General features: G+C 41.1%; 1 protein-coding gene across 4 annotated transcripts in view; it reads left to right on the forward strand.

Moving 5' to 3' along the window:
* The first annotated feature begins 15,782 nt into the window (after positions 1–15,782).
* The window catches only part of LOC117409599 (ras and EF-hand domain-containing protein-like), a 50,419-nt gene continuing 40,781 nt past the window's right edge, over positions 15,783–25,420 (forward strand). For all 4 annotated transcript variants that reach the window (XM_034015878.3, XM_034015879.3, XM_058996109.1 and 1 more), the window contains exons 1-3: positions 15,783–16,472; positions 23,886–24,032; positions 24,844–24,934. In XM_034015878.3, coding sequence (XP_033871769.3) covers positions 16,147–16,472; positions 23,886–24,032; positions 24,844–24,934 — 564 coding nt within the window. In that variant the 5' untranslated portion in view covers positions 15,783–16,146. The remainder of the gene's footprint in view (positions 16,473–23,885; positions 24,033–24,843; positions 24,935–25,420) is intronic.

A 25,420-nucleotide genomic window follows, 5' to 3' on the forward strand; every position in this document is an offset into this window, starting at 1 on the left:
TACTGTACAATGGTGTTGATAAAGATAGATTAAATCTACTGTACCTGGAGCTTAAGGGTTTTTTCATACAGACCAAAACAATTTACATTCCGTTCTATACATGCTGCATTTTTAGCAGGTACTCATGGTAATGTGTGTGACTGTGAAATAGGTTAAATATAAATGCCAGTTCAAAAAGGAAAGCACATTCAGGGCAAGGTGATCTCTGCATGCTGCCTGCTACTGCAAGTTACTGAAAAACTGGCTTCTATTTTGTCAGAGGCATGATGTTGCTGCTTTACATATATACAGTGGGTTATACAGATGTAGTGCAGATTATAGGTAAATAAATGTAGCTTTAGATGTAGGTGTAATGTAGGTGTTTGAGTGAGCCCTCTGGAGTACATATGTTGCTACTCAGCAGATCAGGTTCTGCTGTTTAATATTTGAACCATGTCTTCTTAACTCGATAGTCTGGTGTATGGACCAAGAATCTTGATATTTCCACCCCAGTGTTAACATTACTACTCAGGGGGAAAAACATTAAAATTAAAAGATGGTATCGATTATGTATTATACTGTTTTGGTGTTCTACTGATGCTGTGCTCTCAGCGCAAAGTGTATGAACTCCATGGATCATGAATGTTCCAACCTGAAGGTCTTGAACATTGGCAGAATTCCAAAGATTATAGATGTCTGTGCGATTCAGATGACGTTGTACTTCAAAAACTTAACATCACTTAATGTAACATGTCTCAATGCGGTACGGCTTGGTACTGTATTCAAAATCATAAAGAGATACTGTAGTCAAGACTGGTGCTCTCACTTCTTACAAGGATATATTTTTTATAATACTGAATTTCTTACCTGTTTAAAATATAATATAAAATTGTTCACTATCATTCTTTATTGTTGCTATATCATTCTTCACATGCTTTTTTGTAAATGCTGAGTTTCTGAAGTGAGCCAGTTTAAAAAATGTGCACACTGGTCAATTATAAAACCAGCTCATTTCAGAATTTGAGCTTTTGGAAAAAAAAAAGAAAGAAAAAAAACAGCTGAAAAACAATTTTATTGATGGAATATTTTGAAAGCACGATAAATAATGATTTAAAAAAAATCCACAATATAAGCAGATACAGAATCAAAGAGAACACACACAACAAGATGTTAAACAGATAAGAAATAACATTTTATGAAATGTAGATGGTATAAAGTAACCCTTTTAACATAGATTGCTCAAAGTGACAATTTGTGGAATGGTAATTTGGCATAGGTCTCATCTTGCTAGCTTGCAGATCCAAACACTTATTTGTTACAATTTATGCCTGAACAAATACCACACAAACTTTCTGTAGCAGGGCGAGGAGCCCTGTACATGATTATTTGTTTATTTTTAGAACGGGGTACCCCTCTGTCCCTGTGTGATATATTATTTTGTATTTGTTGTGTTGTATTATTATTATTATTAGTATTATTATTATTATTATTATTTGTAAATGTGATGGCGAAGAGCCGTATGTTTTGTATTGTTTTGCAGCGTGGATGGGAAGCCCCATCCTCATTAAAAACCTTGTGTAGAAGGTGACCATCTCCCAAGTTAATGAATTGTTTAATTGTTGCTAATCGGGAGATGGTCACCTGCATATAAGCCTGCAGCTCCCTGCACTCGGGGCGTGGGTGTTCGGAGGAATGAACGGGAGCGAGAGAGCAGAGTGTAAAAGAAACAGAGATTAAAATACACGTAGGATCAGTGAAAGCAATCTGCCCAGTCTGACCTGTATTTTGGTGTTCGTGATTTGGTTTTGTTAAAACTTTTGTTTTGTCAGTTGTTTTTGTGCAAGCATTTTATTTTATTTTTGTTTGTTAAAATAAAACGGCGGAAGCGCCTTTGCACCGCAGTAGCTCCCTGTTAGTTTTTCTTCCTGTATCTGGCCTGACCTGTCACACGTGGTGCCAACCCTGACACACGTGGTGGCAGCTGGTGGGATTGCAGCGCCTCCAGGACCCAGGCCAGAGGAGGTACTGCGGGTGCTTTACTTTAGATTTAGTTTTTTTTGTGTGAGACATTTTTTTTGTAAAAAGAGAAATAAATAAAATAAAAAAATATGAAGGAAAAGCAGCAAGAAACAGCAGCAGCGACACCTGCTGCAGCAGCAACAGCAGCCACCGGAGGATGTCGGCCACGTCTATGTGGTAGACGAGTGGTGCCCTGGTTGTGGTGAGTTTGGGCACACAGTGGCCATCTGCCCCACCTAATACAAGGGAGAAGAGTTGGCTGCTCGAGCGAGCCAGGACCAGGCACCCCGGGGAAGACCCAGAAGCAGGAAATGCCAGCTGCAGCGGTAATACGGGAGAGCAGCTGGGATGCCATCCTCTGTGTGGTTATGAGTAATTGCTGATGCCTCATCTGCGGAGAGCGGGGGCATTCCCCACTCAACTGCCCCCTCCCAGAAGAAGAGTGGTGCACCAGTTGCCTGTACTATGGGCATGAGGAGGCGGGCTGCCCGGATCTGGACAGGGACACACTCCTAGAAGGGTGAGGATCCCCTGCCGCCTTCGCAGCCCGATGGGGAGGAACCCCTGCCGCCTTCGCAGCCAGAAGGGGAGGAGCAAGTAAAAAATAGGAGACTCTGTATTGTTCCATGCCAGTGCATACTGTATAAAAACAATACATACATACATTTAAAAAAAGATATATCTGCCTGTCACAAAGACGGCCGGAGTGGGTGGCGTCAGACCAGAAGCAGGAAATAAACAGACAGAGACTTGTGGTTTGGTGGAGCTAAGCGAATGCTTTCGCTCAGCATTTAATAAACAGAACAGAAAATAAAAGGTTTGAAACAAAAACACAGGACACGGCACTTCACGCCAAAATAAATAGACAAACAAAACGTACTAAACACTTAACAAACAGTGCACGGAGACAAACAAACACAGTGAGTACAAAACACTTATTATTATTATTATTATTATTACTTATTTTAACTCCTTTCTCTCTCCCGTTCTCCACTCTCGAACACCCAAAAACCGACTGAATGAAATGTGCATCTATATATACTGTTGTGCTGGGATTCAATTACTAATTAATTATTCACTTGAATCCCAGCACGTGAATTAATTCTGTGCAACCCCATGCTCACATATTACATTTAACCAGCACGTGAAGTGATTTGTGCCCTCCTTGTGCCTAAATACAAATCTACATTTTTAAATCACACGTGAAACACAGACCCGTTTATATCCTGTGTACCAATGACTATACACCAACATTAACACACGCATGCAACATACAACACATAATATGCACACAGGGGTGGGGCACATTGCCACATATACGCCCCCCTGTGCAAAGCACACATGGCCTCAACGACCACCTCCCCCCTTAAAAATCCAGCAGTCCAGGACAAAGTCTCGGGCTGGGAAGGGAGGCTTCAGTGGGCCCATGGCTGGCCATGCTGTCAGCACCCCTGCCGGTAGTGGCACGGCTGACAGCCTGCTAGTCCATGCTTGCAGCGAAATTGCTGCGGGGGATGCTGGTCTCCTGACCTCTCCCCCTTCCTTCGTAGCCGGCAGCTCCCCTTGGTGGGGCTCCGACCACAGTACTTCCGGCAGCGAAGAAGCTGCAGTGGGAGCAGGTCTCCGGACCTCCCCCACGATCTCCGGCAGCGAAACTGCTGCAGTGGGAGCAGGTCTCCGGACCTCCCCCATGATCTCCGGCAGCGAAACTGCTGCAGTGGGAGCAGGTCTCCGGACCTCCCCCACGATCTCCGGCAGCGAAACTGCTGCTGGGGTTGGTGGTCTCCAGACCTCCTCCCCCTTCTTCGTGGCCGACAGCTCCCCTTTCTGGGGCTCCGGCCACCGTACTCCCTGTGGTGGAGGTACGGGACGCAGAGACAGCTCCTGCTGTTCTGCTTCTGGCAGTGGTGGAGGCAGAGGCAGCTCCTGCTCCTCTGCTCCTGGCGGTGGTGGTGGCGGAGGCAGAGGCAGCTCCTGCTCCTCTGCTCCTGGAAGTAGCAGAGGCAGCTCCTGCTCCTCTGCTCCTGGCGGTGGTGGTGGCGGAGGCAGAGGCAGCTCCTGCTCCTCTGCTCCTGGCGGTGGTGGAGGCAGAGGCAGCTCCTGCTCCTCTGCTCCTAGTGGAGGAAGTGGTGGAGGTGGCGGAGGCAGAGGCAGCTCCTGCTGCTCTGCTCCTTGCGGTGGAGGCAGAGGCCATGGGGCTGATGCTGGCCAGTCAGAGGGAGGCTGTGGCGGTGCTGGCTCCCTCTGCTGTGGCGGCTGGGCTGGTGTGTGCCATGCTCCCTTCACCACCATAAATAGAGGCTGCTGGGGGACACCAGCATCCTGCCCTTCTCCCCCCCAGAAAAATTCAGGGGGTTGAGCCTGTAACTCCTCCCCTTCTGGCTCTTGGGACGGCAGCGATGGTTCCTCCCCCTTTAGCTCTCGGGATGGCAGCAGCAGGTGAACCAACAGGTATTCTCCCTCTGCTGGCAGCTTGGGTCCTAGCGCTGTGGAAGCCCCGACTTCCCTCTCTTCGGGCGGTGGACGCACCGACTCCTCCCTTTTGGGCTGTGGACGCACCGACTCCTCCCTTTTGGTCTGTGGACGCACCGACTCCTCCCTTTTGGGCTGTGGATGCACCGACTCACCCCTCTTGGGCTGTGGATGTTCGGGCTCCCCCCACTCAGGCGTAGGACGTTCGGGCTCCCCCCACTCAGGCGTAGGACGTTCGGGCTCCTCCCACTCAGGCGTAGGACGTTCGGGCTCCTCCCACTCATGTGTAGGACGCTCAGGCTCCTCCCGCTTGGGCTGTGGACGCTCAGGCTCCTCCCACTTGGGCTGTGGACGCTCAGGCTCCTCCCGCTCGGGCTGTGGACACTCTGGCTCCTCCCGCTCGGGCTGTGGACGCTCTGGCTCCTCCCGCTCGGGCTGTGGAGGCAAAACCAGCAGGCATTCTTCCTCTGCTGGTGGAGACGGGGACAGCAGGCATTCTTCCTCTGCTGGTGGACCTGCTACCTGGGCTGTTGTAGTTATGACCGCCTCCATGTAGCTGAGGACCAACTCCACACCTTCCTCCCAGGTGCTTACGGTCTGTTCCCTCAAATACGCCTCCCATCGCTCTCTGTCCATAAACCGCAGGAACCGGACTGCTACTGGTATAGACTGGGCCTCCAGCCCAGCATTCTCCAGGATCCAGTCCCGCACTTTGATGGCGTCTTCTGCCATTTTTTTTTTTTCCTCTTTTTTTTTAATCCAAAAATGCGGTTACTGCTCTGGCCTGAGTCCTGGAGGCGCTGTAGATCCCACGCAGGACACCACGTGTCACAAAGACGGCCGGAGTGGGTGGCGTCAGACCAGAAGCAGGAAATAAACAGACAGAGAGGTGTGGTTTGGTGAAGCTGAGCGAATGCTTTCGCTCAGCATTTAATAAACAGAACAGAAAATAAAAGGTTTGAAACAAAAACACAGGACACGGCACTTCACGCCAAAATAAATAGACAAACAAAACGTACTAAACACTTAACAAACAGTGCACGGAGACAAACAAACACAGTGAGTACAAAACACTTATTATTATTATTATTATTATTACTTATTTTAACTCCTTTCTCTCTCCCGTTCTCCACTCTCGAACACCCAAAAACCGACTGAATGAAATGTGCATCTATATATACTGTTGTGCTGGGATTCAATTACTAATTAATTATTCACTTGAATCCCAGCACGTGAATTAATTCTGTGCAACCCCGTGCTCACATATTACATTTAACCAGCACGTGAAGTGATTTGTGCCCTCCTCGTGCCTAAATACAAATCTACATTTTTAAGTCACACGTGAAACACAGACCCGTTTATATCCCGTGTACCAATGACTATACACCAACATTAACACACGCACGCAACATACAACACATAATATGCACACAGGGGCGGGGCACATTGCCATAGTGCCCAATAAGGAAAATGTACACATGTTGCTCACAACTTTGCTTGCACCTGGTGGACCGATATGTATCTTGTAAAGTTTGCATTAAGTTCAGTTATAGCAAAACAGTGTACATTTTTAACCAATTTCTAATATCATTTTAAAGATCTGTGATTGGGTTGTACACCACATTGTAAGATAGTGCCTTAATTAAACTGGAGAGTAACTCTTAGTTCCTGTCCTTGTGTAACAGATGTCAGCTTGGTTGAAGTTAGCACCTATTTATTATTATTATTTATTTCTTAGCAGATGCCCTTCTCCAGGGCAACTTACAATTGTTACAAGATATTTTTACATACAATTGCATTATTTTTTACACATTATTTTTACATACAATTATATACCCATTTATACAGTTTTTTTTATTTTTTTTTACTGGAGCAATCTAGGTAAAGTTCCTTGCTCAAGGGTACAGCAGCAGTGTCCCTCACCTGGGATTGAACCCACGACCCTCTGGTCAAGAGTCCAGAGCCCTAACCACTACTCCACAAGAGATAAGCAAGAAATGTGATTTGAGATGTTAACAAAAAATAATAATAATAATAATAATAATAATAATAATAATAACAATAATAATAATAATAATAATAATAATAATAATAATAATAATAATCACTTGAGTGGTTTGTACAGCCATTGAGTCTGAACCCTGTTGAGTATCACATGGTTATGATTAGCTTTCAACATCTTTACTAGCCTTATAAAGTTACTTAATACACTGTATACTAATGGTGCAACATTTTCATTGAACTTTTAATAGAGAGTTAGTCACATTGCCAAATGAGTCAGGTGACAGACAAAGAAATTATTGTCTGAGATGTCCTGAGGGCAGATGGTATCATGACTGTCAGGTGCTTTCCGTAGTCTACATTGTAACTACAGATATGCAGCCTGTTCTGTCCGGATATTCCTTCATTTTTTGCAGATTTTACTTATTGCTCACATACTTCAGAATACTTCACAGAACATACTTTCTTTATACAAGTGGTTTTTCAAACAATTATACTGTAATATACCAGTGGCTCTTCTTATAAATGTTCTGTGTTTCACATCTTTATGCTCTTTAATACAGTACTGGCATTCTATGCAAGTTACTTGCAGTACATATTTTCATTAGTTTTCTATTATATAGGTTCTGATTTCAGCTTTTCTTTTTATACCCATTAAACAGACATTCCATCTTGTATTACCCATAAATACATAAAAATACATCAATAATATAATATAATATAATAAATAAAATGGAACCCTTAAGTCAATGTTTTTGCAACCAGTTATATGATAAATGAACAATTATGAATTGGTGTCAAAACACATGGTTTAATGCCTTCCGTTTAGTGATTGGAAAATGAGTGCTGGCTGATCTAATGATATTTACCTGTTTGTGAGCTTTTAAATCATTGTTTCTGTAATGTTTACCAAACACTTTTCTTTTGTTCCATTATTAAGTGACAGACACAGGAGTGCAGGCCATAGCGATCATCATCTTCAGTATCTTGATCTCAGCTTCACTCAGATAGGCAAATAAGGGTAAGAGATACTTGTGCGAGATACTAGGTCAATTGTCTGAAATTGTGGGAACATAAAACATGCATTTGAAAAGAATTGTAAACTTGGTTGCTTTTCTGCAAAGGAGAATCTGCCCCTAACCAATACGTCATCAGCTCTGTGTGTTATTCTTTCATGTCGCTTCTTTTTGTTTCGGCTGCTCACTCAAGTGCTGGGAGGACGAAACAAAGTTCACCGCTTAGAGCCTGGAGGATGGACTGCCCTCAGCTACGGATTTCCTGAGGTTTACCACTAAAAAATAAAAAATATGTGAGTAGGGGGTTTTTCCTTACCCGAGTGCTGAGCAGTTCATATTTAGTTCATGTGGGGTGAGTGGTTGGGTTGGAGAGGCTGGGCTCTCTCCTTCAGCACAGTCATGCTCTTGGGGACAGGCTGTGTCTCAGCTGCTGATTTTCATTAATTTGGAGCGTGTTAATTATTTATTATTCATTCATGGTTTGGCAGCCTCGTCTTTTCGGGGGGGTGGGTGGGGGGGGTGGGGGGATGAGGTGGCCACAGCCACTTCCTATCTGTGGCACTAGGATGCATGTAACTGTTCATGTTTTTTCCAGCTGGTCTTGCGCAGGTAGCCGTCGGGCCGTCATTCATTCATTGTCATTCATTCATAGTGGATTCTCCGTGCTGGAAAAAAAGAATACGTGATTATGCCTGTCTAATATTTATTTTATGCATGTTGCAAATAGTTCTGAGAACACATTTAAACTTAAACATTATAATAAAATTAAAAATAATCTTGTAGCTATCAATGCAAAATGTTGTTTCCTTTGCTACTGGACATCCTAATAAAAATAATTTTGTATAGTACCGTTTTTTCAAGCCCATGTTTGTAGTTCATTAAACCCTTTCAGGTGTTTTAGAGTTGGTTTATTTTATATTTTTAACCGAAAAGAGAATTTATACTCTTCAAAAATTAGTCCTTAAAAAAAGTTTTATGAATATAGCCCTTATAGTTTAAATGCTTGTCACTGAATTTTAAGTTTATTTTAGTATATCTAAATACTTATAGTTTTTATAGTTATGGATGTTTGTTTAAACGTTTCTATTTTGTACTGGTTAATGTCCACTTTGTATTTGGTCAGTGCTGAAAACATTAGCAAAATAAATATGCTCATTTGATACAATTTTTTTATTATTATTATTATTTTACTTTTCCTCTTGTAACCCTAATAAACTTACTGTAACATGGCTACACAATTCAATAACACTATATTACCGTATATATTTGTTGCTCTGTAGAATTTGTCACCTGGCAAATTACTGCAAAAAAAACTGGAATGTGTGAAACTTAGCCCCTTTCACACTGGCATGATCTACCCGGGTTAGAACCTACCCTGACAGGACCTGGTGTCATGCCGGGCGGGTACGCGATTTCACACTGCTTTTGATAAAGCAGGGTTGACCTGACTGACAGACGCAATTAAACAATGCGTGTATCAATGCCCTGGAAACAGCTTCAATCATATATTATATATTTTTTCTATAGCGCCTCATATACAAAATAAATGCTTGTTACAGACGCTTCAATTCAAGCTTCTCTGGATTGAACCACCTGCCCAAATGTTGATTTGATTGCATCCCTGCTGCAATCTGGTCAATGCTGTGTCTCAAGCAACAAAAATAACAGAATAAACAGAAAAGTTCCTTGCGGAACTGAAACCTTCACGCAGGCGTTTGTTACTGTGTCGGCTCACGAATGGCCGTCAAGCATTTTGTCTCAGACAACCCGGGGCAAAGCGTGTCAACTCACGTCCTGAGGTGGGTCACTTGTACCCGGGTTAACCGGCTCTGACCCAGGTACGTGGTTTCACACTACGTGGGATTGTGACCCGGTTAGCCAGGACCCTGGTCAGGACCCAGTGCCAGTGTGAAAGGGGCTTAAGTTTCTGCAAGGACACGACTGAGGATGCTGTTAAAAAATGTGCAAGAACTGTAAACGATGACTTTTTTTTTTCTTTTTTAAATGCTTAGATAAATAATAATAATAATAATAATAATAATAATAATAATAATAATAATAATAATAATAATAATAATAATAAAAACATCCTTTATACCCAGAAACGGTTTGCATGTCTATCAAACTTTAAGGATGTACCGAGGAGGTTGCAGTATGCAGATCAAGACACAATATGTATCACAAAACATGCAATAATCCTGATGAGCTGTACTTGAATGATGCAAAAAAATATCAAATGATCATTTAATGAGGATTAATGAGGATTATTTACATATCTATTCTTCATTCAAGAACCATTTATTGAACAACAATAAGCTATGTTGTACTTTTGGTATCACAATACAAATGATACATACCATAATTCTAATACGAAAGATCATGTAAAGAAAGTATCACGATTCATCAGTACACAATGAATCAATTACACCCCTACCTTACATTACGTTGACGTAAATACCTGCATATGGTGGTGTGACAGAGAGCGAATGAATCCTAGTCAACAATCTCCCTCCCGACCTGTGAGGGCGCTGTATAACAGGAACAGAGTGCCTCGTACTGGATGGTCTGGCAGTTCATTCCAGGGTCAGTCGGAAGCCAGCCATCCAGGAAGGGGGCAGAGTCACAATGCCCGAAGTCATTACCCTAATGCGGTACGCGATGTGTCAGTCATGGATTGGAGGAGACGTTATTGAACTAGCTATCGCAGGGGGCGTGACTGAGGGTATATTTGGAGATGTGATCCTGTAATCTGTTCCTTTGTTATGGTTATCACAAAGACCGAGAAAGGAAACGGACCATTACTATACGTATCGTGAGTGTTAAGTGTTTTGTTTGTTTGTTGCTAACTGTCTGCGTTTGTCATTGTTTGACAGCTAACACAAACCCGGGAGCTGTCACTACGAGCCAGCACCAAACTCGGACTACACTGCACCTGTAAAATATACTTGTTGTCTTACACCTCACCTGCACCAAGAGCAATCACTATCTGGAGCTTTACCATACCTGTCAGTGCTTTACTATGCATTCATGCACTGCTTTTATGATTAAGGATGTTTTTTAAAAGCATGCTAAGTCACTTTGCTTTTTGCTTTTTCATTTTATTTTTCCATGCTGAAGCTGCTTCACCTATTGTCCTATTTCTTGGCTTATTTCTATTCAAATCCATTAATGTGTTTGTGATGTCATTTACTACATAGTAAATGATGCAACAGTCTATGCCTCCATGGCCAGGTCCTCTTGGATGGCCGGTGTGTATTCAGGGTAACCCCGCCGTGCCAGGTACAAGACATCGGCTGTGAGAACCGCCAGCTTTTCTTCAGCCACCCTCTTCTGAGTGGCCAGGCGGTGAAACAGACTTTTCCGAACCGGTGGCCAAACGCTGCTGAGAAAGCTCTGAAGTTGCACTGGCTCGCCAAGTTGAGCACCAACAGTATTTGCAGGGCTTTGTCCTGCTTTTTTCCACTGGGCTCCAGCTGTTTGCCCAGCCCGCTATGCCTTCAGTCATCATGGTATTTTCCTTTATTCTTCTGTATTGTACATTATCTAACTGGATTTATTCTAAATATATTGTAACGGTGCTGGCACCTATATGAACAGTTATGGGTTCTTTACCAAAAGGGAGCGAGACAGACACAGAAGCTCTTTTAAAGGCTATTCAATAATGCAAGCACTGCCAGCCATATGTGATACAAAACCACTCATACTCACTCACACATCCTGACAACCCTCTACCCCACAGACGCAGACACTCTCACAAGCCAAGGTAATACAGCAATAACAACAAGCAAAACAGTATTCTCAAACAATGGAACATGACAACAATAAAAGGGCAATAAAACAACAATTACTAACAATCAAATATTTATAGAATTAACGTTTTCCCAATCCCAGTGTCCTTTGTGTAACTCATTTACATACTGCTGCCAGTACTGAGATGACATGTCACACAGCCTCCGGCTGGCGCAAGTGTACAGTTGTCTGTCCTCTTTACGTTTAAATGATTAAAAGAATTTCAGGAAAATTCAGGAAATGTTAATTTCAGGAAATGTTGAAAGAAAAGTATATATACAGTACTGTGCAAAAGTTTTAGGCAGGTGTGAAAAAGTGCTGTAAAGTAAGAATGCTTTCAAAAATAGACATGTTAATAGATTATATTTATCAATTAACTAAAGGCAAAGTGAGTGAACAGAAGAAAAATCTAAATCAAATCCATATTTGGTGTGACCACCTTTTGCCTTCAAAACAGCATGTAGATTTTTCTTCTGTTCACTCACTTTGCATTTTGTTAATTGATAAATCTAAACTATTAACATGTCTATTTTTGAAAGCATTCTTACTTAACAGCATTTTTTCACACCTGCCTAAAACTTTTGCACAGTACTGTATATATACACTGAGTGTACAAAACATTAGGAACACCTTCCTAATATTGAGTTGCACCCCCTTTTGCCCTCAATTCATCGGGTCATGGACTCTATAAGGTGTCGAAAGCGTTCCACAGGAATGCTGGCCCATGTTGACTTCCCACAGTTGTGTTAAATTGGCTGGTAGTGGATCTCTATTCCAAACAGCTCGTTCCATCTCATCCCACAGATGCTCAATTGGATTGAGATCTGGTGACTGGGCAGGCCACTGCAGTAAGCTGAATTCACTGTCATGTTTGTGGAACCATTCCTGGACAATCCTAGCCTTATGGCATGGGGCATTATCCTGCTGAACAAATCCATTAGCAGATGGATACATTGCTGCCATGAAGGGATGCACCTGATTGGCAATGATGTTCAGCTATCCTGTGGCATTCAAACGTTGCTCCACTTTTATCAAGGGGCCCAATGTGTGTCATGAAAACACACCCCACACCATCACACCACCACCACCAGCCTGCAATGTTGACACACGTCATGATGGATACATGTACTCGTGGTTTTCTCCATACCCTAGTCCTCCCATCAGTGTGAAAGAGCAGGAACCGGGATTCATCAGACCAGACAATGTTTTTCCATTCCTCCAGTGTCCAGTGTTTTCGTTTCTTAGCACACTGCAACCGCAGTTTCTTGTGTTTTGCTGAAAGAAGTGGAACTCTGAAAGGTCGTCAGCTGCCATTCCCCATTCGTGTCAAGGTACAACGAGTTGTGCATTCTTTTATGGGTCTTTCAGCACCAATGTTGTACTGGACTGTCAGTTGACTAACTGTAGCCTGTCTGTTGCTCTGCACAATTCGTGTCAGCCTCCTTTGGCCTCTTTCATCAATGAGCCGTTTTCGACCAATGGCCTGCTGTTGGCTGGATGTCCTTTGGGTGGTGGAGCATCCTTGATACACACAGTTGACCATGAAAAACCCAGCAGCGTTGCAGTTCTTGACACACTCAAACCGGCGCGCCTGGCACCTACTACCATACCCCGTTCAAAGGCACTTAAATCTTTTGTCTTGCCCATTTACCCTCTGAATGGCACACATACAGTACACAATCCATGTCTCAATTGTGTCAAGGCTTAAAAATCCTTCTTTAACCTGTCTCCCCTTCATCTACACTGACTGAAGTGGATTTAACAGGTTACATCAATAAGGGATCATAGCTTTCACCTGGATTCATCTCGTCAGTCTATTTCATGGAAAGAGCGGGTGTTCCTAATGTTTTGTACACTCAGTGTATATACTATATATATATATATATATATATATATATATATATATATATATATATATATATATATATATATATAATGTATGTATTATCACATGCTCAAAGTATTCCTTTAACATTATACAAAAACTGATGTCAAGTTTAGAAATTGAGATTGAATGTAACACTCATTTCATCATTTCACAACACCCCTACACCATTTAGAGTGTGGTTGCCCATTTTAAAATCAACCCTACCTTTCATGATGTTGATAGAAAGGCAGACAAAATCTACATAACAAAATGCTTTTTATAACGTGTATTAATAATGATGAATTATGAGTCTACTTCATACAGAATGGTGCTTTTATTATTTGCCAGATGTCTCTGATTTGAACTGCATTTCTTTTAAACTGCCATCTAAACAAGCCTGTGATTCTGCTGAAAGTCTGGAAATGGCACTTCCTAAGGTTGATTATATTATTATTATTTATTTCTTAGCAGATGCCCTTATCCAGGGCGACTTACAATTGTTACAAGATATCACATTATTTTTTACATACAATTACCCATTTATACAGTTGGGTTTATACTGGAGCAATCTAGGTAAAGTACCTTGCTCAAGGGTACAGCAGCAGTGTCTCCCACCTGGGATTGAACCCACGACCCTCCGGGCAAGAGTCCAGAGTCCTGACCACTACTCCACACTGTAGGGCTTCTGTTTTTATTCATTTCATTTTCAGTGTTTATTTGTAGCTATTTTCGAGTTTTATGTAAATTGTGTGGCGCTCGCTTTTTATGTACTGTATGAAATGGTTGTTTTCGGTTACTTTCCAAAATGCTTGGGCGTTATTTTTCTGTCAAAATATGTATAGTAACTCAACAGTACCTTCTTTCTTTTGCTGCTTTCCACAACAAAATCCTTATGGTCACGGACACATTTTTCTTGGTTTTTTGTGTGTAGGCATATTTTTACATTTCGCCACAATTTGCAATTCTGTTTTAAATCCGCGATATCTTAAATGTAATACAGCTTTAAATCCTGCAAACAAGCCTCAATTCTTAATTGTAATCTATTTTTAAATCTCGCAAAGAAGTCTCCAATAGAAATGTAGGGATGTACTACTGCCACTCAGTAGTTGGGGTGTGTTTAAAGTATTCAGAACAAATCAATGATAGATACAAGTCAGGAAGGAGGGACACAAAGGCTTGTTACTATTTGTTTTTTTTATTTTTTTGCCAAATCGAATTTACCGTTTTTTTTTTTCAATCTTTATTTTTCAATTCAAGCAGAGAATGGGTATAATTGACCTTTATGCTTAAAAATTGCTTATAAAACGCTCACATTTATATCTATAGGAGGCTGTGTGGTCCAGTGGTTAAAGAAAAGGGCTTGTAACCAGGAGGTTCCCAGTTCAAATCCCACCTCAGCCACTGACTCATTGTGTGACCCTGAGCAAGTCACTTAACCTCCTTGTGCTGCGTCTTTCGGGTGAGACGTAGTTGTAAGTGACTCTGCAGCTGATGCATAGTTCACACACCCTAGTCTCTGTAAGCTGCCTTGGATAAAGGCATCTGCTAAATAAAAATTTAAATGCTTATAAAATGTAACATGTAGAATTAGAGCCCTTGATTGATTTCCATGGCCTCTATCCACTGCATGCACATGTAAAAATGTAAGTTTGACCTACTCTGTACAGACAAAAGGACTCATATTTTCATATACTCCCTGATTCTGGCATACTCAATAGCTTGTTGCTAAAGTATGTCCAGATCAAGTTTCCTCATGACTGAATAAGCCCTAATCTAGATATGTGTAGAAAGCTGTGACGTTCAGATGGAGAAACAGGATGCCTCCATATACCCCCAAATGATGTTACTTAAATAATAAAAAAAGGTTTTAGGGACATGCAATATTAAGTTAAATGTCATTTAGGAGTACAAGGAAAATAGGCATGACTACAGAAAGTGGGAATATAGCTTGTGCTTATTAACTTACTAAAATAATGAAGCCAAGCCTTAATAGGATCCATGATGTGTTAGACAAGAAATTGTAAACGTTATCAATAGGGTGTAGGGCCACCATAGGCAGCCAGGATACAGCTCATTCATGTCGAGCTTTCAATACGTGATGCATTCCTTAATTATTACACAAGTTGCAGATTAAAATCTTTTGAGATGGTTACTCGTGGAGCATCTGTAACTTGTATAGTATTTAATACAGAAACACTTGCCAACCGAACACCTATTTCTGCTGTTGCCCATTGTGACTAAAACTTACAAGGACACAGGGACACATAGCTTTATTTTTACATACATTGTCAGATATTCATCCATTTTAGTAATAACTGATTCAGTCATGCAAGCCTAGTTACATAAAAGTGCTATATATCACATACAGTAGTAGTCGATCTTAAATTAGAAAACTGAATTAATGGCAGCACAAATGATTGCGTTTCCTTAGAAGAAATAATAGTATTGACGCTTTTTTTTTTTTTTTAAATCAGTTTTTCCAATAAATGTTTACCGCTGGCCCTGTGCCTTAATGTTTGTATACTTATTTACCCAGCCTTGTTCAAAAGTGTACCTTGCAAAGAGAACAAAACTCGGTGAGTATCGCGTCAGCAAAAAAAAAACAAAAAACTACTCCTCCCCTTTGCAAATCTAGAAAACAATTGAACTACCCGTCTACTTCTTTACCTCTGAAAAGGTGCCTAAATAGGATCGGTAAAGCATATCTAACCTGGGAGAATGGTTACACAGAGCACTGTATAAAGATCTGTGTCAATAAATAATTTCAGGAGTTTTTGTGTTTCCTTCAACTGTATTTTTAATCCAAAAGTGGTTGAGAGCATTTTACCTGGATGTAAGGTGCAGTTCGAATTCCTACGCGCTGTGGAAATTACAGGGTCTGTTTGACTATCTGCAGTCTTGTTTTTATCTTACAAATCAACCCCGTGACGGATATAATACTCATAAAGATAAATAAAGGGATCTTTTCATAAAGCACATTGGCGAGACATTTTGTATTGCCTAATGGAGGACGAAGAGGATTTGGACAGACTACGCTTGCTTTTTCACGCTTGTGATGCGAATAATTCGGGGAGTATAGAAAAAGAGGAGTTTTTCTCGGTTTGCTCAGAGCTGAAAGTCCATCCTGCTGAGATCGAGTGTATTTTTACCAAGCTGGACGTGGACAGGGACGGATCCATCAACTTTGAGGAGTTTGCTAACGGATTTGAAGGAGTATCAGACCTGATCGACCTGGGAAGGATGGAAAGCGATAATGATGGGCACAACTTCAGACAGGCATGGGAGTCATTTCAGCAGAGACTTGGGGAAGAGGCTAAATTCATCCCGAGGTGAAATATACCTGTTTGGCATGTATTTTGTACAACAGTGTGGATTGTATGGTTCTGCAAAGCTCTTTATTATTATTATTATTATTATTATTATTATTATTATTATTATTATTATTATTATTATTATTTAATCGACAGTACTTCCACAAGGAGATGCTTCTCGTAACGTCTTGTTCATAGTCCTTTCACAATTTTGAAATAAACAGAACAACTTTATAAAAGGTGATTCTGAGTTAACATTACAACGGTGTAACTAACTGCATAACCTTAAAAACATGTATCATGGCCCACTGAACAATTAGTCAGTAGAAAGTTTTTGTTCTCATCGTCCTTTCTTAGTTAATACTTGTTTGCAAACCTGATATTGGAGTTATGTATGTGTGCCTAGGAACAACCCCGACCACAAGGGATTAGCATTTTTCCATTAAACAGTGAATGGGTTTTAGATTCCTCGTCTTTGTAAATCGATGCAAATCATGGCAAGATTACAGATTAACTTCCTTTTTAACATGCAAATAGAGGATTTTCCAAAGGTTAACTCGTTTTAATGTTTCAGTGTTTAAACATATCTGTAATATAATGAATAACCTTAAACGTAATTAAGGATGCATTCGTATATGTTTTATTTAAGGTATATAATGGTTGCTGCCATAGTAAAGTTATGAATCCTAGAATGTGTATAGCAAATCCATACAGCATACATTGAAAACCTTGTCATTTTTGTATACCTCAGTTTTGATTGCATAAAGCGTTGATTCATTAAATTAATGTTGGTTGGACGGTAAAGGGAATGCAATTTTTCATTGTAACATGCGGTTTATCGAATTAACCAGTGTTTTGCAATTAATGAATTCATAAATGTTTAAATATGACTAATATTTAGATTACTACAATATGTATGGATTTTAAAAAAAAAATCATCAGACGTATTTTGTATCGGTTATATGTCATAATAATACTAATATGTCATAATAACACTACAAAACATAAACAGCCTGACTTTCAAAAGGGATAAACAGGTCACAAAACAATAAGTTATGGATGTAACCCTGGTTCCCTGAAAGAGAAAACAACCACCAACCAGTACTTTTGGGATATGCCTGCCACAGGTCAGGTATTCACTGAGCATTTTATATCAAAGCTGCCGATAGGCCCCTTCGTGAAGTGATGTCACCGGTCCCGCGTCATCGAGGTAATAAATGGTCACTACACGGAGAACTCATTCTCTTTTGCATCGAACCCGCGAATGTGAGTGATGTGACCTCACAAGGTTTGGTGGTCGTCTTCTCTTTCAGGGAACCGGGGTTACATCTGTAACCTATCGTTCCCTTTCAATTCGAAGACGAACACCAACCAATACTTTTGGGAAAGTATACCAAAGCCATCGTGAGGGAGTATGAGCGGACAGCATATGAGGGACGTCTCGGTAGAACCTGGTGAATGTATGCGGAGTAGCCCAGCTAGCCGCAGTATAAATATCAGTCAATGAGGCACCTCTAAAGAGGGCCCATGACGTAGCTACTCCTGTAGTCGAGTGCGCGGCCACTCTCCCAGGTGGGGGTAGGCCGGCAGCAGTATATGCAGTCGAAACTGTGTACACATTTCAGTGGTACAGCCGCTGTTTCGAGATGGCTTGACCCAGGATCCTTTCACCATGACAGACAAAGAGCTGGTCAGACTGACGCAGCGCTGTCGTCCTGTACACATAGTTTCTCAATGCCAATGGCAGAGGAAATTCAATCTCCGATCCTCCTCCAAAGCAAAAGGAGGCGGATGAAAAGCCTCTAGTTCCACTGATTGGTTAAAGTGGATTGCCATAACCACCTTAGGGAGGAAAGCGGGGTTCTTGTGCGATGATACCCTGTTTCCATCATCCCAAATGCGTATACAGGCACTGTGCACTGCCAGAGCCTGTAGCTTACTAACCTGCTTAGCGGAGGTGATGGCTAACAAAAGAGAGATGTTTCAACTCTATGGAATGTATAGGCTCAAACAGGGCCTTAGTGAGAGTCTCCAATACCACATCCAGACTCCACTCGAGGAGAACGTCCTTTCTAGAAGGATGTAGCCGGCAAGCACCCTTTAGAAAACGGGTCGCAAGAATATGAGCGCCCGAGGAAACTGAGTCAATGGGGATATGACATGTAGCTATAGCTGCCAGGTACACCTTCAGCGTAAAGGGTGACCTGCCCTCCTCTAACAAATCTTGCAGAAACTGTAGGATAGTTGCTATAGAGCAATAAATGGGGTCATGACCTCTGGTCATACACCAATTTTGAAAATATCTCCATTTATAGGCATACAGTGCCCTCAAGGAGGATGCCCTAGCATTCTGCAGTGTACTGACTACCGCGTCTGAGAGCCCTAAGGCGGACAGACAGTACCGTTCAGGGGCCAGACCCATAGTTGGAGTCTGGCCGGTTCTGGGTGCCAGGGAGTGCCTCTTGTCTGACTGAGGAGATCCATACGCAGCGGGATCTCCCAGGGCTGGCCTCGCAGTAGCTGGCATAGGTTCACAAATCAGATTCTCCTGGGCCATCTGGGGGCCACCAGGAGAACTGTTGCCTCTTCGCTCCGAACTTTCTCTAGGAAAGCCGAGAGCAACGGTATCGGCAGGAATGTGTATAAAAGGGTTCTGAGCCACTCGTGGGCTAGGGCGTCAACGCCTAGTGGACCGTCGCAGCAGTGGAGGGAGAACCATAGGGGGCAGTGAGTCGTCTCTGCCGTGGCAAAGAGATTGACTCGGGCCCTCCCGAACCATTCCCAAATGCGCTCTACCACCTGAGGGTGCAGTCGCCATTCTGACAGGTGAGGAACCTCCCTGGAGAGGAGGTCCGCCGCCCAGTTCACCACTCCCGGGAGATATACAGCCCGGAGGGACAACAAGTGCCTGTTTGCCCAGGTAAACAGCTGAAATGCTATGCGGTGCAACCCCGGGGACTGAAGCCCTCCCTGGCGGTTGACATATGCTACCACAGACATGCTGTCTGTGCGGACAAGGACATGTCTCCTCTGGAGCACTGGGAGGAAGTGCTGGAGAGCAAGATGGACCGCTCGCAGCTCCAGTGCGTTTATGTGCAGGGATGTCCAGCGGCCCGTCCAGGATCCGCGGACTCCTCTGCCTTCCCAGACTGCACCCCAACCCGAGTTGGATGCATCTGTCGTCACCACCTGATGGTTGTGGATTACTCCCATTCTTACACCTTCTCACAGGTGAGGGGCTTGCCTCCACCAGCGTAGGGCTTCCCAGCAGACGCGAGACACGGTCAGCTGACGCGTTTGGGATGTAACTGGAATGCATTGAGCCACATTTGGTGAAAACACAAATAGCAGATGCTGTAGGTTAGAAAGCAGCCTACAATCGGCGAGCGATGTAGGCTGTTGAAATAAAGAAATAATTTAAAAAAAAAAGTTTTTTTTAAACAGAGTGCAATTGCACAGCGTTTGTGGCAAGCCGACTTATTTGCCGTAGAATTAGCAGAAAACTCGAAGTGAGAGCTCTTTTACAAAGATACAATCATGCAACTGGAGAGGTTTGTTATACCTACCTACCTGATGGTGAGGAGCAAAACAGAACAAGTTCTCTGTGTAGTGACTGTTTAGGAGGCAGTGTGACCCTGAGCAAGTCACTTAACCTCCTTGTGCTCCATCCTGTGGATGAGATGTTAAATCAATGTCCTATTGTAAGTGACTCTGCATATAATGCACAGTTCACAGGCTACCTCTGTAAAGCACTTTGTGATGGTGGTCTACTATGAAAGGTGCTATATAAAAATAAAGATATTATATTATTATAATATTTATTACCTCGGTGAGGCGGGACATGTGGCAGGCAAATCCCAAAAGTATTGGTTGGTGGACGTATTCAAATTAAAAGGGAACACCTTTGCGACTCCAGTTAAGTTGCAAAATGTATTTTCAAAAGTCGTATAAGCCAGTGACGCAATGGAATTTTAGGCTTTGTGCTTTTTTGAAAATACACTTGCATTACAGCTTTTTAAGCAGTTGCAATTCATAATTGGTTCTATTTTGCAAATAACACCTTTTTTTCAAAAGGTGCAAAACACCAAAATACACTCGCTAATTAAGACATGCCCCCCTCTTGTGTCTTAAACTGCAACTGCTGACAGGGCTGCTGAGCTGTAATCTATAGTGGAGGATATCGAAACGCTTCCAATTCTTCGACTGCAGCACGAGAGGGAAAGGATGAGGAAAAAATGACCCTACACTAAACCCAGAATATTTCATCCTCATCAGACATTTCTAGATCTAACTATAAAGTAAGTTATGCATAGATACAGATTAGATATAGGCACTATAACAGAGCTGTGTGATCTGCTTAAGTTTGATTTAGAATCACAAACGGCCTGCAGTCACGCTATACCTGTACCTGTAAAGGTTACAGTAGCCCTTCATGTTCATGCAACGAGTGCCATCCAGACACCAGCTGGGGACAGATCAGGCATCTGTCAGTATGTATTATTTCCAATTGGGGATGTGGTGCTCAATGTATATCACTGATGTAGTACCCTGGCTCATGCCACGACTCATTTATCGTGGAGAACAGTGCCTTGTTCAGTAAATTCGAACAGGGGCTTAAAAGTGGAGGCGGGCTAATTTTAGAATATATTAAATACATAATTAACATACAGTGCCTATAGAAAGTCTACACCCCTTTCAAAATGTTCACCTTTTGTTGTCTTCTAGCCTGGAATTAAAATGCATTAAAATAGTTTTTTTTTCATTTATCTACACATCCTACCCCACCACTTCCAAGTGAAAAAAATATTCTAGAAATATTTTGAAAAGTAATTTAAAAATAAAAACTGAAATAGCTTGGTTGGACAAGTGTCCACCCCTCTTGTAATAGCAATCCTAAATTAGCTCATGTGTAACCAATCGCCTTCAAAATCACACACCAAGTTAAGTGGCCTCCACCTGTGTTAAATTGAAGTGATTCAAATGATTTCAGCATAAATTCAGCAGTTCCTGTAGGTTCCCTCTGCTGGGTAGTGCATTTCAAAGCAAAGACTCAACCATGAGCACCAAGGTGCTTTCAGAAGAACTCCGGGACAAGTTGTTGAAAGGCACAGATTAGGGGATGGGTATAAAAAAATATCAAAGGCCTTGAATATCCCTTGGAGCACAGTCAAGACGATTATTAAGAAGTGGAAGGTGTATGGCACCACCAAGACCCTGCCTAGATCAGGCCGTCCCTCCAAAGTGGATGACCAAGCAAGAAGGAGACTGATCAGAGAGGCTACCAAGAGGCCAATGGCAACTTTGCAAGAGCTACAGGCTTTTATGGCTAAGACTGGTCAAAGTGTGCATGTGACAACAATATCCCAAACACTCCACAAATCTGGCCTGTATGGTAGGGTGGCAAGAAGGAAGCCATTACTCAAGAAAGCCCACCTTGAATCCCGTTTGAAGTATGCAAAAAAACACTCAGGAGATTCTGTAGCCATGTGGCAAAAAGTTTTGTGATCTGACAAAACTAAAATTGAACTTTTTGGCCTAAATGCAAAGCGTTATGTTTGGCGCAAACCCAACACAGCGCATCACCAAAAGAACACCATCCCTACCGTGAAGCATGGTGGTGGCAGCATCTATATATACTGTGTATATATATATATATATATATATATATATATATATATATATATATATATATATACACAGTATATATATATATATATATATATATATATATATAAACTGTGTATATACACAGTTTATATATGTGTATATATATATATATATATATACTGTATATATATATATATATATATATATATATATAATTAGGGCTGTTCCGAGTAACAGATGAATCAAACTAAACAGTTGATTGCAGACACCTTTTTTTTTTAAAATTTAATCAAGCAGAATTATTTTTTATTCTGTTTGGGCATTGTAGGGTTAAAATCCAAAGTAACTAACATGTGGGAAATTACACGAGTCATCACAAATGGTATCATTTGGAGATAGTTGGAGAGAACAGAAAATTGAGAATTACAAACCAAAGGGAAAACTGAAATCTAGTTTTAGGTTTAAATTAGACTCGGAAGGAAAAATCATTGGAAAAGAAAGTGTGTTCTGTTTCATTTGCAAGCAAAGTTTTTTATGCAAGGGGAGTGTGAGTAGTTGCAGTTACTTTAACCATTTGAATTGGTCGTCCTATTACTACAAAGTATGTATTAGCAGATTAATAAACAGAACACTCTAGATGGCAACTGACATTTATTTAGCCCTTACATCCCTGTGAATATGTACAGTAACAGGATTTTAAGGGTTTTTTTTCAGTATTATTTCAGAGAACGCGTAAGTGTAAATAAATGATGTATAAGCTTTAATTTACATTTTTAAAATGTTTTTTTAAAAAAGACATTGAAATGACCTTGAAATCTATGTAATTTGTCAACAGAAGAGGATAATTACATAATAGTAAAAAAAAAAAAAAAAAATCCTGTTTGTGGCACCAGTCCCTGAACAGTAGAGTTAATATAGCAATACATTGGAGTCTGTGCATTTGATAGATTCTGTAACATATGTAAGCTGTGTTTTATTATTATTATTATTATTATTATTATGTTCTTTGAATGTAATATAATGTAAAATAAAAATGTTGTTCATAAGGAGCCCACAAGTGTTACTTATGTTTGCATGAAAGACCAAAGAAAATGCATTCTCAGTTCTTGTGCATTATATTTTGCTATTAGTCTTTCATGGATTGATGTTGTTCTGTGAAAATTTGTTACATTTACTAAAATAAAAATAATAATAAAAATGCTTTTAAAAAGACCAAATACCTGTTGGGCTTATATTTTATTTTTAGATTCTATTGATTTTCTAGTATTACTATGTAGGACAGGCGCTATAAGATCGTTATCTTTATTAAAAATGTGCACGGATTAATCTACCGATTAATCAACTAATGGCGATAAATTAACCGATCAAAAATTTTAATCGAGTGACAGCCCTAATAAATGTGAATTTTCTATAAGTACAAAAAACAGTTTCCTTTTTTGGTGAACCACTTCTGTAAAGTATGTTGTTCGAGAGACCGGACATTATAATCATAATCATAATCATTAATCATTCAGCCCTTACTACCTGTTGCTAATATTTGAGGGCTTTATCACACACATCTTTTGTTTGAATTAACTTCCAACCACCACCTTTGCAGTACCTCCAATAAGGTGCTGCCATCCAGCCTGAAGACCCTCATCTCCTAAGGTTTCTCCCTTGGACTGTAAGACTGGGTCCTAGCCAAATTAGATACACAAAGCAAATATCTAACTTCTGTGCTTCACTCACTCTGTAGAATGTTGTTTAACATTAAGCCCTTATTGATACTGTTGCTATGTAGTGTTTCATGCATTATTATTAGTTTTATTGTTGTTGTTGTTGCAGAAATGAACAAGTTGCTACCTTGTACCAGAACATCAACCTAACAGAACCCCGACTGGTGCATCATTATGAGCGGGTCGTCATGAACTTCATTAGAGAAATCAAGCTGCAAAACTCAGAAATGGAGAATCTGGCACTAGCTGTGAAAAGGTAAATAATAACATGCTCCTTGAATCTTAATGCAGAGATATAGTTGAGATGCTGTATGTAGGGAACCTGTGTTTTACTTTAAGATTTTTGTGAATCATTATTTATGATGTTACTATAGTGTACATTAAACAAAAAGATACAGAATACCAAAATCTACAAAATCAGTACTAACACTAACATTGACAAAGGCGTTTGTTTAAGTGATTGTGTGCTAGTTTTGTAACAAATAAATATTGAAATATAACTAGGGCTTCTGATTTTCGGTTTTAACCGTTAAAAAATGATAAAACATCCCCAATGGAAAACAAATGAAATCGGTGTATAGCTAAACACCAGAGAACCAGAAAAACAGTGGAAATGGTTAATCAATTCACGTTGACCACCCCTTTCCCATTAAAAAATAAAACCTACGACTACAAAAAAAAAATGACCTTTTCGATTGTAGCTGGGCAACGTCCCTCCTTCCTGACTTGCCTGCTCGCTCTTTTCACTGACGTCTTTCTCCAGCGTCACTGGGTATCCTCTCTCCGGCCACCCAAATGCACAACCAAGCACAGTTCTTATAGGCCGAGCAATCTCCCAAGGCCCACCTCTCAGCCACTCAGAGAGAGGGAAAGCCAACACACCCTCTTCCCCACCTCTCCGTGTCATCGCCATGACTGACAGGCAGATCTTATGAGACTCCTGCCCTCTTCCTGCAGTACCACGCACGTGCCAGATAGTCAGTCCAGATCTCCCCTGTTACAGTGGCTTTTAATCTGCTATCATGTAATCATCATGATTTAATCTAACTTTAATTATGAATACACAGGGCCCAGGATAAAGCAGCTATGCAGCTGAGTGAAATGGAGGAGGAAATGGACCAGCGGATACAGGCATCTGAGAACAAAATTAGACAAGAAGTAAGTATTATTAAACTGAGATACAGTCATGCTCATTTTTTGAAAAGCTTTGTCATGCAAACCTTACCGTGGTTGATTTGGTTTGGAATTGGAATTAGCTTGGAGTTGGACAGTTGGCTTTTTCTTATCTGGCAGAGATACAATTGCTCACTGCTACACAGAAAGCGTGTACACACACTGCCTGGCTCCAAGGGCAGTGCTGCATTGAGGGGAGAGTGTCTTTAGTGTCCAATGCAGCTGACACCCTTTTGAAAAGCTTAACAGTTTGCTAAAGATTATGTGGATTCTTCACTATTGTTTACATAAAACAGCTTACTGTGAGTGAAAAAGCTGGAGTAGTAATGCAAGCTAGAAAATATGAGCGTGTACATTAATGGATTGTACCCTCATGCAGTATTTAAAAAATATAAAATTAACATTAGTGATTTACAATGCATTTTACCACTACAAATACCAGTCTTAAGTTATGATAAATGCAAAAGAGAA

The sequence above is a fragment of the Acipenser ruthenus genome, chromosome 2 (assembly GCF_902713425.1).
Source record: "Acipenser ruthenus chromosome 2, fAciRut3.2 maternal haplotype, whole genome shotgun sequence".
Taxonomy (NCBI): domain Eukaryota; kingdom Metazoa; phylum Chordata; class Actinopteri; order Acipenseriformes; family Acipenseridae; genus Acipenser; species Acipenser ruthenus.